General features: G+C 58.5%; 1 protein-coding gene across 1 annotated transcript in view; it reads left to right on the top strand.

Moving 5' to 3' along the window:
• The window catches only part of PADI1 (peptidyl arginine deiminase, type I), a 32,175-nt gene that overhangs the window by 8,402 nt on the left and 7,786 nt on the right, over nucleotides 1-15,987 (top strand). The window contains exons 2-11 of the mRNA XM_004678544.1: nucleotides 5,331-5,511; nucleotides 6,806-6,878; nucleotides 7,436-7,497; nucleotides 8,700-8,817; nucleotides 8,937-9,062; nucleotides 10,747-10,919; nucleotides 11,067-11,170; nucleotides 12,120-12,243; nucleotides 12,828-12,935; nucleotides 13,819-13,970. Coding sequence (XP_004678601.1) covers nucleotides 5,331-5,511; nucleotides 6,806-6,878; nucleotides 7,436-7,497; nucleotides 8,700-8,817; nucleotides 8,937-9,062; nucleotides 10,747-10,919; nucleotides 11,067-11,170; nucleotides 12,120-12,243; nucleotides 12,828-12,935; nucleotides 13,819-13,970 — 1,221 coding nt within the window. The remainder of the gene's footprint in view (nucleotides 1-5,330; nucleotides 5,512-6,805; nucleotides 6,879-7,435; nucleotides 7,498-8,699; nucleotides 8,818-8,936; nucleotides 9,063-10,746; nucleotides 10,920-11,066; nucleotides 11,171-12,119; nucleotides 12,244-12,827; nucleotides 12,936-13,818; nucleotides 13,971-15,987) is intronic.

Below are 15,987 nucleotides of genomic sequence, written 5' to 3' on the forward strand. Positions count from 1 at the left end.
AAATAAAAGGAAAAAAAAAAAAGATCCCCCACGGCCCCCACCTCCCTCTGCCCCAGACATGGAGGGAGGGCAGGGGGCAAGGAGGGCCAGGGGGTGAAGGGGTGAGGGGCCAGGCCCTGTAGCAGGCTCATCAGCATAACAATAGAACCCTCCTAAAGACAATCCCAAGGACTACTCCCATGGGTGTCTCCTGTATGGTAATGACTGTGGCCCCTTTCATTTAAAGGGCGCTTTCAAATCCCTTACCTGGCCTGACTGAATCTGGGGGCATGCCAGAGCTGCCCACTGGGATCTGGATCTGGAGGCAGTGCTGTGAGACTTGACCAGTGGGCAGCAGCCCCGGGGAGGCTCTTGTGGAACAACTGATGAGACACCTTGCACCATGGGGCAGCTGGAGCTCACCCCAAATCCCCACACTCCCCTTCACATCAATCCACTTCCGCCCTACCTGTGCCCACGACCAAGAGCAGCTATTTACCCACAGTCCCGTCTCTCCTTCCCTCCGTAGGTCTGGGATCCCAAGAGACCAGAAAGGGAGGGCGCTGTGAGCCCCATCTCCAAGGCCCGGGGCGGGGGTGGGGGTGGGATGCCAAGGGAATGAGAATCCCAGGTGGCCGGGCGCCTGCCTGGCATAAGCTGCCAAGCACCGGCACCAGCCAGCAGCCACAGCCCCTTCTCTCTGCGTGGCCTCAAGGTGTCCTGGGCTTTTTTTTGTCCCCAGATCACCTGGCGCCTGGGTGGGGTGACGGGCGCCGGCTCAGAGGCAGTGGGTGTAGGAGTCCAGAGGGCGGGTGTCCCGCTCTCCGAGGGCGCTTCGGCGACTCACCGCAGGGGAGAAGAAGCTGAGCCCAGGACCCTGGCACCTCATGCGGAGCTGGGCTGAGGTGTGAGCTGCTGAGAAAGGTGGGCAGCACGGGGCTCCTAACTTCAGGGTGCCGGGGTGGGCTCGGAAGATCGGGAGAAGTTGCTTCATGGCCGCCATTGTCGCCGTCCGCCCACCCCCACCCCGCAGTCGTTATCATCATCATTTTCTATCAGGACGCCGAGGCAGGGTGTTGTGTGGCCGGAACTGTGTCTTGGAGACGTCAGTTTTGCCCAAAGCTGGGAGGGCCCCACGGGACCCTGCCTCTCAAGGGCTGCGCCTGGCCTTGGCAGTCCCTGGCAGGGTGGGGCCGAGGTTCCCACGCCGGAAGCGCTTCTGCCGCCAGCTGGCCACGGGCCTGGCTGGCTCTGCTCGGCTCCCGAGGCCTGGGCCAGGGGTCGCAGCCAGGCGGATTGGCGCGAGTCCCAGTTGGGTGGGCAGCCCGGGGAAGCCCCCCCACTTGCTGGGTTGCCCAACCTCGGCCATAAAGCAAGGGTTACTGAGCTCAGGTGCTGAGCAGCAGCGGAGACAGCAGCTTAGCAGAGTGACATGGGGAGCCCCTGAATTCCAGGGGGAGAGAGAGGTGAGATGCACCATGAGCAAATATGTCAAATAAACCTACCCAGCCGGCCAGGTGCCAAGGGCTGGAGGACCGCCGAGCCAGGGGTGTAGGGGGCGGGGTTCGTGGTGCCACACTGTCTTACTGCGTGGCCTCTCGGGTGGACAGGAGGACCTGAGCACACGGGGTGTCTGGTCCCTGAGCCTTCCCCACAGACCTGCGGGCCACGGGTCAGGAGCCGGGAGAACAGGAGGAAGATCAAGGGGAGCAGGCGGGTGGGAGGCAGAGGCTGTGTGCTGCAGGGATGCCGTGTGGCTGGTTCAGGATCCCTCTGCCACTGTGTCTGACTGAGCAGGAAGCAGGGTGTTAGCATGGAGGGTGAGAGTGTCAGCTCCCCAAGAGGGTGTGAAAGCGTCACTAACAGGCTTTGCGATGGCCAGGGTGTGAGAACCAGGAAAGGAGAGAGGACCCGGACTCTGAGGATGGAGAGAATCAGGAATCTGCGGGCTGCTGGGGCCGCAGTGGGGAGAAGGAGCTTGGTTCTGAGACTTGCTAAATGTGAGGTACCCAAGGGAGCTGCTGAAAAGATAGTCCCAAGAGGCTGTAAGAGTCGGGAGATGAGAAAGTGGGGATTATGGGCGTCTGGGTTGCAGGTGGGGGGTCACCGCTGGGTGCCGGCAGCACAGAGGGTCTGGCTGCCCACTCCTGAGGCCACGCGCTTCCAAGCAGGGGATTCTGCTTGTTTCTGAGTGTGTCTGCTCTGATTATCTTCCACAACTAGCGGGAAGCCACAGGGTGGGTTTGGAGATCCACGGGACTCGCCGTGAGATGAGCCTGCAGGAAGAGTCCACTCATCATCTAACCACCTCGAGCCTGCACTCTGGCTGACTGCCAGGCTCGGGGCTCCTGGAGCCACTGTCACTTCAGAGCCAGTAAAATGGCAAAGTTCTGGCACCTTCCTTTTCCCCAGAGTGCAGTGTCCTGGGAAAGGCCGTCAGTCCCTGCAGGGAAGGCCGGGAGGATGGCCAGCACAGACTGAGAAGGGTCCTTCCTCACAGCGCCTTGGTTGTTCATTTTTAAGGAAGTTTATGAGCCTGCTGTCAAATACAGCCATTATTTAAGATGAAACAATACATACACTTACAATGAAATAAATCATATTAAAAACAAAGCTGATAGATTCTCAAGTAAGTATACTGATGCCTAGCTGCTTGTCTATACTCCACCTTCATCTATGCTCTGGAGACCACCTGCCTCTGCCTAGTCGGAGCAGGCTATGTGGAGAGACCTTCATGCCCATCTCTATCTCCTGAATAAACTTGAAACTTGTGCCTCTCTGGGCCAGGCACTAAGCCAGGGCCTGGATCAGGTCACACGTCTCCATGAGGCCTCAGCCTCTGGATGTGTGTCTCTGCAAGTCTGAGCTCCTTGAAGTTGTGTTAGTACCTTGAAATCAGTAGTGGGAATGTTTGCACCAGCGGAATTGGCACGGGCTGCAATCAGGAGCCATTCCTTGGTACCAGTGCAGATAAAACTTAACAGCCTGCGAGAGTTGTTACTTTGTGAGGAGCTCAGGAAGTTAGAAGGGTTTGTGCTGTAAAGAAGTTGTTGCCCATGGCTTTGATGAAGTTGATCATTTCACTTTCCTTTGATTCTTGAACATGAATGAAAATATCTGTCCACATTCACATCGCTGATCAGACGTGATGGCAACATACTTACCGGGAGGGAATTAGGGGAGCAGGGTGGGGTGCACCCCTACTTGTGGTCTGTGGATGAGTCGCGGGTGTGAATTGGCTACAGTTACTGGAGACACCATCTGCAAGGACATACACATTCTGGGCTTGTGTCCTTAAGGGACACAAATGTTGTGCAAATGTTCAGTGTGTAACGATACAAGCAGAGGTGGTCAATGACAGATGGCCCCTGGTGCCACACCTAGGTCACGTGGCGCAGCCCATCACTGGCCAAACTGCCCTTGGGTGACATGTGGCTACAGAATTTACAACAGGAGCGAGTAATATATAACGTGTTATTATTTGTGTATTGTGCGTTACACATCATTTATACCAGCATTTATAATAAATCTATGTGCATAAACGCCACCCCCCCCCCCATGCTGGTGGTTAAGTATTTGTCAGCCACCAGGCCTGGGGCCTCCGGACTGAGGAGTTCAGGGCGTGTGATGGAAGCAGCCGAGGAGACAGGGACAGCCAGAGAGGAGAAAGAAGCAAAGAGCCTGTGTCTGTCAGGGGCCAGTGCAAAGGGTTCGAGGAGGACAGCTCGTCATCCGGGTCCCACGGGGCTGAAGGATCCTTAAGAGGAAGCAGAGAGAGGACCTGGGTTTGCTGCCAAGGGATCTCGGTGGCGTGGCCTGGAAGGGAGCTCCCGACAGGCAGCCCACAGAGGAGTGGGGAGCGAGTCGGGCACAGGACTCCCGAGGAGCTGGGGAAACCCGAGGAGGGGCAAGGGAGGGTGACTCAGGGTGGGCGACACCTGCAGCCGCCTGTTTGCTCAGTGGTGCAGAAGGAGAAGGGGTGAGGCTGGGGTACACCCTGGAAGGGGAACAGGGCACCCAGCGAGGATTGGGGCAGGTCAGCCATTGTCCCAGAAGCAGGTGGGCAGGCAGGTAAAGCGGTGGAAAGAGGGGTACTGACCAGCTCTCAGTGCGGAGGGGATGTGGGGAGGGAGGTCTCAGGCATGCAGGGGTTTTCTAGGATGTGACAAAGCAGGGAGCCCCTAGAATGTCATGAGACTGGCGTTGGGTGTCAGGGAGCTCTTGCAGCCAGTAGTCGCGAATGTAGGTGAGCCCCTTCCGATGCAGCCTATTTGTAAAATGAGGGGGGCCTTGGTGGGGCTCTGGGGAGCCATGGAAGCTCCCCAGGTGCTCTGTAGGACCTAAGTTGTTGCCACTATGACCGTTGTCAATGAGGCTGCGTGACAGTGAGACCATGCGCAGGGACTTGGCGAGGGCTGTCTGTTTTTTTTCCAGGGGGTTTAGTTTGGGTGGGATCTCAGGGGTCCAGAAAACGGAGAGACAGGAGGACATATCAAAGGACCTCTCTGTCCCTGGCTTCTTGGCGCCAAGGGTCATCTGTCACTGAAATCGACCCGGGGGTAGCTAATGGCTGGCGCTGGGCCAGCAGCGGAGAGCCTGGGCGTGGAGGGGAGGGCTAACACAGCGTCCTTGTCCAGCTTTCCTGCAGAGTGTGGGCCCCATGTGGTGGAGGCCTCGGGGGACGCGTGGCCTGACCCAGGCTGCTTAGTGCCGGCCCAGAGAGGCACAAGGTTCAAGTTTATTCAGGGGGTCCAGATGGGCATGAGGGGCTCTCCAGCACTGCTGGCTTAGCATCAGGTGGCCCGCACCCCATCTGGCGAGCCCCTGAGGCCCTGGTCCAGGAAGACCGGGCCCTACCTGCTGCGGCTGGACGTGGCCTGAGGAGCAGGGGGCAGGCCCAGAGACAGAAGCCTGACCTGCGCCCGGCAGACTGAGGCTTCTCCACCCCCTTCTGGAGCCCAGAGCTTTGGGGTAGCTGGTGGATGGTGTATCAGGTGGCTGAGAAGAAGCTGCACTGGGTATTGGACTCCCTGGCAGCATAGGGAAGTGGATCTATTCAGGAGAGAATTTTCTACACAAAGGCGAAACCCGGAGCAGAGGCCCTGGGCAGGACGGCCTGTGGCTTCACGGAGCCACGTGGGTCCAGTGGCTGCAGCCACGTGGGACTCTGCACAGAGCCAGGACGGAGCCTGTGCTCAGCCAGGCTGACCCCCAGCCGCACCACTCCCGGTGGTTGGCCCTGGTGCCCAGCTATGGGGGTGCTGTTTCTGCTGGTGGCGGCCCCAGCCAACCAAACTGTTGCCGTCCGTCTCCTGAGCGCCTGGACACTTCCCTCTCTCCTTCCTGTGCAGCGATGTACCCAAGGGTGCCGAGAACTTCGGGGTCTCTGGAAGCTCCGGGGTGGAGATCTTCATGGTTTACGACCCAGATCAGGTGACAGAACCAACAGGCAAGGCCCTGTGGCCCCTGAATGCCCGCGTGGATGTGGTCGTGTCCGTGGACGCAGCCAGCAAGGACTTAAATGATCTCAAGGTAAGAGGCCACTGCACCCCAGGGTGGGGCTGCAGCTCTCTCCGAGAGCACCCCTGTTCACAGATCACCGCCACTCAACCGACCCCCACAAAATTTTTGGCACCAACATGCTTTCTGATATAACTCTACAGACTCCCAAAATATACAAGCCCACTCCAAAGCCGAAACACTGGGTGTGCGTGCACCCCCGTAAAACCGTGTGCAGTCACCCCTCACCCTCACAGACATTCTCTCACTCGCCCCGGACTCAGCCTCGACTCAGGCCACCAAGACCAGCCCCCACTCTGGTGCAGGCGGGACTCCACAGCAACACCCTGCGTGCACACACGCACACACGCACGCACACACCTGCGCTCACGCGACGCACACGCACGCTTGTGCAGGCACACGGCACGCACACGCTGGCGCTTGAACACATGCTTGGACACACCTGTACACACACACCCGGGCTTGCACACATGCGTGAACGAACGCACAACCCTGTGCTCACACACATGCGTGAACACACACGGGCTCGCACACATTCGTGCACACCTGGGCTTGTACGCGAGCATGAACACACACCCGGCTCGCACGCATCGGGAACGCCCCGTGTGTGAGCATGCGCACACCAGCCCCCATCTGGCTGCGCATGTGTCTACGGAAGAGGGGCGCGTCCTCGTTCTCAGGGGCGCCTCCTCACCGTCACAGCGGGCACCCCCTGACTCTGCAGGGCCCTTTCTCCCCAGACGAGGGAAAGGCTGTATGGCCGCCGCCGGCAGAGGCTGGGGCCCAGCTCCTCTGCTTAGGAGCCTCAGGCAGGGCAGGGCCTCGCAGAACGGGCGGGCAGAACGGACCCCGCTGGGGCTGGCATGGAGGTGGCGCACTTGGCGCGGGTCTGGGCGTGGGGAGAGTGCCCTGGCCCCCATGTTTCCAGATGGAGAAACAGGTCTAGAGAGACGAGCAACTTCTCGATGGCAACAACAGCTTCCCCTTCCTTCATTCTTCCTCTCTGCAATCTCTACAAATTCCCGGGACTCCGACGGCCCCCTTCAGGATCTGCCCCCTCCCTACTCCCAGCTCCCCCACATTCACGCCCGGGGGCCACAGACTCTCTGGCAGAGACTAGTCCCAAAACCAGCCGGGAGCCTGTGAATCTCCAGCCGGCAGCTGTGGGAAGGGAGGCGGGGGGCTGGGGAGCTGGGCACCCCAGTGACTACCCCGCCTGTAAGCAGGGCTGTGGGCCCCCCCCCCCCCGCCACGGCCATCTCAGAAGGGGTGCCATGCTGGCTTAGGGATGATGATGTCCCCACAGGTGAAGGTCTCCTACTTCGGGCAGCAGGAGGGCAGCGCCCTGGGCCACAGCGTGCTCTACCTCACAGGCGTAGGTAAGTGCCTCCTCCAGGCTCCCCGCTTCCGGCTTCCCCCCACCTCGGCTGTCTGAGGGCCATATGGTGTCTTCAACCCGGAGGCGCTTGGTGTGTGCCAGGGCCTCTGTCCCTCTGAAACCTGGGGCTGGAGGCCTGGGTGTACTCGAGGGCAGCAGGAATCTGGAAACTGCCCTGCTCCTGTTAGAGCCCCACTGGCCCCCCCAAACCCCACCTGTTGCTCTCCCTGGACACCCAGACCCAGCCCTGAGCCCCCTGTCCCTGCAGCCAGAGCCCCGGGAACTGCTCAAGGACAGCTCCAGAACCTCCGTCAGGGGCGGTGCCGCCAGAGCGAGCCCCTGAGCATCACAGAGGAGCTAGAGATTCAAGAGCCAAAGACCTGGGTCCCTTCCAGATGCGGGGCGCTGCGCCCAGGCCCCAGGCGTAGGCCTCGGTCCCCAGAGCAGGCTTCCTGGGTCGCCTGGGCTTGGGGAGGGCAAAGCTTGCCCCCACGTGCATAGCGCAGGCGTGAAGATGGCGTGAGGTGAGTGCCTCCAGCTTCTCTCCATCCCTTTCAGACGTCTCCCTTGATGTTGACTCCGCTCGCACGGGCAAGGTGACGAGGAGCCAAGGCGACAAGGTGGTACTCCTGGCTGCCCCGAGATGGCGGGGGTGATAAGTCAGCCTGGGGATGGTCCCGGGGTGGCACGGCCCTCCCTCTAGAAGGGCGTGGCTCCCAACAGTGTGGGGAACCCACCTGACGCTGCCCAGATGGCGTGAATGGGCATTAGCTCTTGTGATCTACTTGCTGTGTGACTCCTGAGAGCTGCTTACCCTCTCTGAGCCTCTCTTGAGTCACCTTGGGTTTGTGTCCTCTTTGCTTGCTGCCTTTCTGTTTCCTGGGCTGTATTTGGACCTGAAGCACTGTAGCAACTCATGAAAGGTTTCTGGGGGGCTGAAGGAAGGCAGGGAGAAGATGAGGTGCTGGTAGAGAAGGCCAGTTCCACCCAGAAGCATGAGGAGAAAGAAGTATCTGGAAACCAGGCCAGAGGCTGCGTGAGTGGAAGGGCTGGTTTGCAGAGAAAGGTTCTTGCTTTGAGGTCAAGGTGAAACAGGGCTGCCGTGCATGGTGGTGCAGATTGCTCACTGCACAAAGTGGCTGGACTCAGGTACTGGCTGGTGCTATGACGCCAGTTGTGTCTCGGGCCCTGGCGTATTGACCCAGAGGGGTGGACACGACACGAGTGTCACCTCGGCTAGTGGCACTCTAGCCTTGGGATTGGGGCTCATTCCCAGGAGTTGTCTTCCCTCTTGTGTCAAGCAGGGAAAGTGAGCCCTGCCTGCGGCATCTGGTGGGGTCAGCGTGGAGACATGTCGGGAGAGCTGTGGTCACAGAGCAGGGCTGCCGCCATTGCAGCAGACCTGGGGAGGGGTGTGGGTGGACCCTGAGTCCTGTGCAGGACAGGCCCTAGGAGCGCTGGGATGGAGAGAGTGTCCCGCCCCATCAAGGGCAGGGTGAGGCAGCTGCTGTCCCAGGCAGGGTCAAAGTTCAGCTAGGGAAGGCGCTTTCTGGGTGACATCATCCTCCCTCCTGCAGCGTGATAGCTAGGTGGGGTCACTGTGTGTGGTTGCGCAGGGTGTTCACTGCTCAAGGGTGCGGTGACTCTGGGATGGAGACTCTGGGTCTGGAGTGCCAGTTCCCTATTCTTCAAGCCTTCTTTAAACCTTTAGACAAACCCCGAGTACAGAAGTTTCCAAGGTATCGCGCAGCCAGCCACAAGCAGAATCCCTTCCCAGAGTCCCCAGGGTCCTGCCAACACCAAGCTCTCTTATTTTGCCCAGAAAACCTGGCGCTGGGGGCCCGAGGGCCACGGGGCTGTCCTGCTGGTGAACTGTGACCAGGATAATGTCAGGTTCAAGGGGGTCGACCTTGACAGCAGTCAGCTGACATCACTGGATGGTGAGAAGGGGAATGTGCATTGGTCAGGGTGAGGGTGGGGGGTACAGGAGGTTTGGGGGGACCAGAGGAGACCCTGTGGGTGGGGCGGAGGAGGGTGGTCTCAAGGGTGTCCTCTCCAGACCTGCAGGACATGTCTCCGATGGTGCTGACCTGTGAAGGCCCCGACAAGCTCTTCGACAGCCACAAGCTGGTCTTGAACGTGTCGTCTTCTGATTCCAAAAGAGTGAGGGTCTTCTGTGCTAGGGGTGAGTGACCTTTGGGGCCTCTTCCCTCCTGGCTTGGCCTCTGCTTCGCAAACTCTCCCTTCTCTTCTCCATCTCCCTCCCTTCCTGGGTAACTCACTACAGCTTACAAACAGCACTCCGTGAACACCTAACACCGTACCCAAGGAGGTTTGGAAACTGGTCCCATTTCACAGAGGGGAAAACTGAGCTCAGATGCACGAAGTCGCAGTTCAAGTGGGGGTGCAGCAGGCATCTGAACCTGGTCTTTGGGGTCTGCGAACTCCTCCTCTTTCTACAGCTCCCCCTCCTCCCACCCCCACCCCCACCCTGCCCTTGGGTTAGGTAGCATGTGCTGAGCGATGCTTCGCAGCACCGGCCAGGCCGAGGAGGGGTGCGGAGGGCCCGTGGTGGAGCGGGAGCCTGCAACACCGAGGCCCAGGCCTGCGCTCACAAACCAACTGTCCTGCCAGAGGTTTTCTGTCCAAGCCTGTGACTCCCATCCATGTCCCAATCCTTCAGCCCGAGGCGCCTTTACTCATCTTCATAAATCCAAGAGGCCTCTCCTACTCCTTCCTGCGACCTCTTCACCCTCCTCTCTTCCAAATGACCCAGGACTTGCTATTCTGGCTCCATGAGCCTGGCAGGAGCAGAATGTTCCTTCACTCGCCCCTGAGGGGAGGTTTAGGCAGAGACCCAGCGGACGGCTCTTTCTGTGATGTCATAACATCCAGAAGTGAACTGACAACCCTGCCTGAGTGATCCGGAGCCTGCGGGGTGACGTGGCCCAGACAGCGCTGGCATTTTTACAGAAAAGGGAGACGAGGGGCCTCCCTGGTGGCCTAGGGGTTAGGTCTCACCCCTGTGGCCTGAGTTTGATCCCCGGCCAGGGAGCTGACTCACATATCGCGGCAGACCTCTCCTGTCCCTCAGCAGTGCACTCCATCAATCTGCCTGTTCTGGTCCCCACTCTGCCTCTGGTGAAGCCTCTCACTCCCTGCACCTCTGGCCTGCACCCCAGTTCTTATATGATAAATAAATAATAAATCTTAAAGAAAAGTGAAGACGAGACTCACATAAATATAAAACGAACCATTTTAAAGTAAACCACTTGGCGTGTAGTAGCTCTCAGCGTAGGGAGAATTATTCCAAACCCCAAGACGTTTTCACCGCCCAGGCATTCACCGGTCCCCCCACCACCCTCACCGCGACCCCCCCACCCCCCGGCAGCCGCTCTGCTTTCTCCATGGGTTTACCTCTTTCCTACAAATAGATTTAGACTCTACGTGGCTTTTTGCGTCTGGCATTTTCCACGTAGCATAAGGCTTCCAAGGTCCACTGTACAGGGCGCGGTGTCAGCCCACCAGTCCTTGTGGGGGACGATGGTCCTCCGCTGGGCGCACTGTGTCTCCACTTTGCCGTTGGTGGACATTCGTGGGGGTTTTCACACTTGCGTTGCTGCTTTGACCTCCTTACCGGCTTTAGAGCTCACACAGACCTCGTGAGGACCATGGCAGTAGCCGTTTTACGGATGAGGCACTGAGGCTCAGAGAGGGGGCGTGACTGACCCGACGTCACACAGCTCCCAGGCGGCTGAGCTAGGGCAGCCGAGGGGAGCTACACCACGGCCGGGGTCCTGCCCTTGGGCTCCCCTGTCCTCACCCCGCCCCCCCACTCCCCAGCACTGGCCCTGACTCTGGTTCCGTAGGTGGCAATTCCCTCTCAGACTACAAGCAGGTGCTGGGCCCTCGGCACCTGTCCTATGAGGTCGAGCGGCAGCCGGGGGAGCAGAAGATCGACTTCTACGTGGAGGGACTCAGCTTCCCCGACGCTGATTTCTTGGGCCTTGTCTCCCTCAGGGCCAGCCTGCTGGACACGGGGGTATGTGCAGCCTTAGGGGCTAGAGAGGGAGCTGAGGTTTGGGGGACCAGTTCGAGGCTCTGGGGCTGCCGGCAGCTGGCTGTGGGATCTGGAGGCCCGATGGGGTGCCCTGCAGGACCCACTGAGTCCTCATTCCCGCCCCCCCAGACCCAGCCTGAAGTGCCCCTCTTCACAGACACCGTGGCCTTCCGCACGGCCCCCTGGATCATGACCCCCAACACCCAGCCCCCCCTGGAGTTGTATGTGTGCAGGTAAGGCAGCTTGTCCCCTTTCTGGACCCGCAGAGAGGAGCAGGGTGCTGGGTCTGGGCTGGGCCTGTGCTCGGACCGGATGGCTTCTCCGGCGCTCAGGCTGGGCGCTCAGCAGCAAGCCGGCCTGGCCTGTCAGCCGCGTCCTGCCTCGGCTCCGAGGTGGAGGTCACCTGCTCATGCTGCAGTGCCCCTGCCCCGAGCCGGCTGGCAGTAGAGGTTTACCTCAGTGCAGCCCTGCTCAGCCGGCTGGCGGTGCGGACCACCTGCTTGCTCCCACGTGGGTGTGCCGGCGGTGAACACGGGAGCCCGGCCCCCCAGATCTGCCGGGACAGGGCCAACCTGGGCCTGGGCCCTTCTGCCATAACTCAGAATCCTTATCAGGCCGCTTGACGGCCGGTGAGCCTCGGGGCGAGGCCACGCCAGGCTCCCACTGTCAGAGGTCGGATCAGGGGAAAAGGCACCACTGATTTAGAACAGAAGACAAAAGCCCGGAAGGATGTGTCCAAACAGGTTTGCTCTGATTCCCTGGGTCCAAGTGCGTGCAGGTGTTCAGAGGGAGTTCTCTCCTCCATCTGCTCACCAGCTCCACCCTGACTCCTTCGTTTAAGCCAGTTCGTGGACAGGAGCAGACGGGCTGCCTACGCCCCCCCACCCACCACCTAACTAGTGAGACACAGTCCACTAGTCCAGGTCACCTTGTGGCCGCGCCTGCCCATTTCAGGCCCCGGGAGCCAGAGCCCTGGGCTCGGGGGCCCCTAGCCCCCTACTCCTGATGTGATGGGGAGACATTGTTGCCCGTGCAGGAGTCTGAGCACAGGGACTGTGTCCCAGCCCTGTTTCGGGGAGGCAGGGGGCGCACAGGGCCACGGCCACCCGCCTGTCCTGGGCCCCCTGACCCTGGGACAGAGTCGATCATGTTTATGATGCTCCTGGTCCCTTTATTTTGCAGTATAGAAGACCTTCATGGTCCAAATGAGAAATTTCTGCAAGACATGTCTGACCTGGTGCTGAAGGCCAACTGCAAGCTGATCATCTGCCCTCAGGCTGAAAATCGAAATGACCGCTGGATCCAGGTGGGTGCCGAAGGGGGGTAGCCTGATCCCCGAGCCGCCGCCGCCACCCCCCCATCACCCTGGCTTTGGGGAAAGGGGCTTGCACTGGCATTTTGAGAATTCTATCATTTGTTGAGGTCATGTTGGTTTACAACACTGTATGTGATTTGGGGTGCAGGTTTACTCCTATTCAGGTGCGTGCACCCCCATAATCCTCCACTGTAGCCCACTGGGCTCCTCTCTCTGGTTTGTTCCCTGTTCCCCCTCCCCTGGTGGCGCCTTCTCCCTGCATGGGTTTCTGAGGGGCCTGGGTCTCTCTAGGTCAGCAGGCTGGCCTGCGCTAGACCCAAGATGGGGGCACACGACTTAGGGCTAGGCCCCCCACTGCCGGCACTGTCGGGACTCTCCTGCCTCTCTCCACCTACTTGGGTCCCAGAGCCTCCCCTGGGTCCCAGGACACTTCCCCTGGGCCCCTGCCCTGACCCTTCTCCCCAGGCCTGGGGTAAGATGCACTGGAGCGTCCTGCCCTGGACTTGGGGTGATCGCCCCATCCTGAAAACCACATGGAGGAGGCCATTGGGGTCTTTTTCCTCTCCTCTTCCCAGGATGAGATGGAGTTTGGTTACATTGAGGCCCCTCACAAATCCTTCCCAGTGGTCTTCGACTCCCCCCGAAACAGAGGCTTGAAGGATTTCCCCTATAAGAGGATCCTGGTATGTGACAAGGAACAGAGGTGGCTCCTCCCCATCTTGTCTGGTCCTTTGAGGGGTGTCAGGACACGGGGGTGGGGTGGGGGGGCTCTGGAAAATGCAGAGTCAGTAGGAGTTTGAGGCAGAATAAGTAATATGCAAGTAATGTGCAAATTGCCCCTGTTCTGGGAGGGCAGACTCTTCTTCCCCAAAGGGAGTCACCAATCTTGGGGAGACCAAATTGCTTTTTGGGGGTCAATGTATCCTTAGTGAAGCCCCAGAGCTATCACCTTTATCAGCTGGCCCTTTCTTCAGGCAACATGTTTTCTGACATGACAACCTGAAATGCCGTCACCAGGCCACCTGCCGTTCACAGACTGGCAACGAGAACAGCCCCAGAAACCTGTGTGACTCCAGGCACTCCCCCACTGCTGTACATGGTTACCCCTTTCATCCACATGACTCTTCTGTGGATCAGTACTAGTGCTATTATTATAATTCCTCTTTGCTGGGGCTCACGGTATTAAGTAACTCCCCAAGGTCACACAGCTAGTGTCGCACCATGATGGGAAAATGGGAGATGGCCAGTGCCTCTGTGCTTGACCATCAGGTCACACTGCCCTTCCAGGCGGCCCAGGTCTGGAAGGCCTCTGCCTGCTATAAAGACCTGTGAGTTCTTTAACAGCGTGTTGCCCGATTTCCAAACAAGAGGGAACTTTCTAGTTAGCATCCTGCTGCTTCCAGCTTTAGTTGCATCACACTTGGGGAAGAGGGGGTGTGTACAAAATGGTCAGAAGTTGTTTTTCAGGAAGTGGGAGCCCCCCAGGGTCACCCCCGCTCCCCACCCTAATTTCCTGGCCTAACTGACCGCTCTTTTTGGGGGAATGCATTGTTGATCCTCCCCTAGGGTCCTGACTTTGGATATGTGACTCGGGAGATCCCTTTTGCTGGCCCCTCCGGCCTCGACTCCTTTGGCAACCTGGACGTCAGCCCGCCGGTCACGGTCAATGGCAAACAGTACCCCCTGGGCAGAATCCTCATTGGCAGCAGCTTGCTCAAGTGAGAGGCCGGGGAGAGGGCACCGGGTGGCGGGGGGGGGCAGGGAGGCCCAGGGACTGACCACAGCATCCACGCTCCAGCCGCCCACCACCAACACAGTTCCCTGGTCTGAGATGTGGTCTTCACTTCCCGCACGGAATCCTGGGATCAGGGACTCCCGTTTTGCGGCTCATCACCTCATGATGCCTATTACAGTGCCTGACCTATAGTAAGGGCTCAATTAATTCCAGAATCTTCGCTTTGAAGGTCACAGACTCTTAGGGGAAAACTCAAGAACTGATGACCCACATCTGCTAGCCTGCTGATATTCTACGAGCTTAGTTCGCCACCAACATACATACTGGTTCAGATGAGATGGAGGTAGAGACAGGTATTTCAAGAGGGCTCATGTCCAAAGTCCAAGCTCTGGTTTCTTTGGAAATTTCAAAAGAGCCGGGGGGTTCTGTGCCCAGTGCAGAGGAAGGGGAAGGGCCTGCTGACCTCTCTGCCAGTAGCCTACATTTGGAGGACTCAGTGGTCACCACGTGGCTGCAGTGAGGAGTGGCTGGTCAGGAGAGCAGGGTGACAGAGGTGACTCTGTGGTCCCACCCTGGACACCTGTCACCAGGCAGGAAATGAGGTATTTACAGTTTGTGCTCAGAGAGGTGACATTCCTGCCAAATACTGCTCACTGGGTCCCACCCCACCTGCAGGCAGTTGAAAAGTGGGGTGTGAAGCAGGCATCCTGTGGGTCTCACCTAAAGGTGAAGTCCTGCAAGGCCCTGGGGTCACCTCTCCATTTGTGTGGGCCTGGCCTGGAATCCAGGGGACCCTTAGCTGCCCCCAGCCCCCTGGCTAACTATCTGGTCTTGGGCTCAGAGTAGCCCAGCTGTTCTGGTGAGGTCATCCAACCAGGCTGTTCTGGAGAGGCCCTGGCGGCCTGGAACAGATGACGTGACACCAGCCCCAGGTGCAGCCTGGTGCTGAGAGCCGGTGTCTGGGCTGAGGCTGGGGACTCACACCCAGACCCCAGCCGGTGCCAGACTGGCCAGAGCACTGGGGTCGTGAGGGCCCCCTGGCTTCTGGGCAGCCATCTGCGCTTCCTGGAGGGTCTCGGAGGGAGCGAGCTCAGGCTCTGGAGTCAGATGGACTTGGGGCTGAGCCGTTGCTCTGCCACTTCCTGGAAATGTGGCTTTCTACAGCTCCTAGCCAGTGCTCATCACAGGCCCTGGTGCGTCATAAAACTTGATGGATTCATTTAAAAATATTTGTTGCACACCTACTATGTGCCTGGCGCTGTTGAAGGTATTAGGGATATATGAGTGAATAGCTAATTGAATGAACACATTATTTTATTATACTCTATGCCTATTCCTCATCTGTAAAATGACCCTATTGAAAATCTGTGTCCTAGCTATCTAATCGGCCTCAGTGGGGATAAAGGATTCACGTTAGTCACCTTCTGAAGGTTTGTGGAGTTCGTCCTCCGGCAGTGGGTCTGCTTTAAAGCAGGTAGGAACTCACTGGACAAAGTACTCGATCACTAATCTGCCACGAACACAGAGCTTTACCCAGAACCTCATTTAATTTGTACCGATGATATCCTGTGAGGTCAGGATCATCCCCATTTTACAGATGAAGAAGTTGAGGCTCAGAAAACTGAAGAGAATAGACTCATTCATGCTTTCATTAACTGTCCTATAACAACTTCGTGAGGCTTCCTATATGCCAGGTGTGGGGTCTAGTGTTCTGGAATGTTCTGGAAGCTCCCGTGCTCAGATCAAGGAGTCCAGAGGAGAAAGTGTGGTCTCTAGTGTTTGTTCCACTACTTTGGCCACTCTGTCAAAAACTTGCAAGAGGCTTTTAGGAGACAAATGGGGCCCTGAGGCTCGGAGAAGATCACTCAGGATCAAGTAACACATTAGTGTTATAGTCAGAAACCAAGTCTCCTTGAGTGGAACACCCAGGCTGTTGTCCTGAGTCCCTGCCTTGGCTTCTGACCCCAGCAGTGAGCCGAACAGATAATTTACCTACATTC

Source organism: Condylura cristata, unplaced genomic scaffold (genome assembly GCF_000260355.1).
Source record: "Condylura cristata isolate star-nosed mole 26May11 unplaced genomic scaffold, ConCri1.0 scaffold00008, whole genome shotgun sequence".
NCBI lineage: Eukaryota > Metazoa > Chordata > Mammalia > Eulipotyphla > Talpidae > Condylura > Condylura cristata.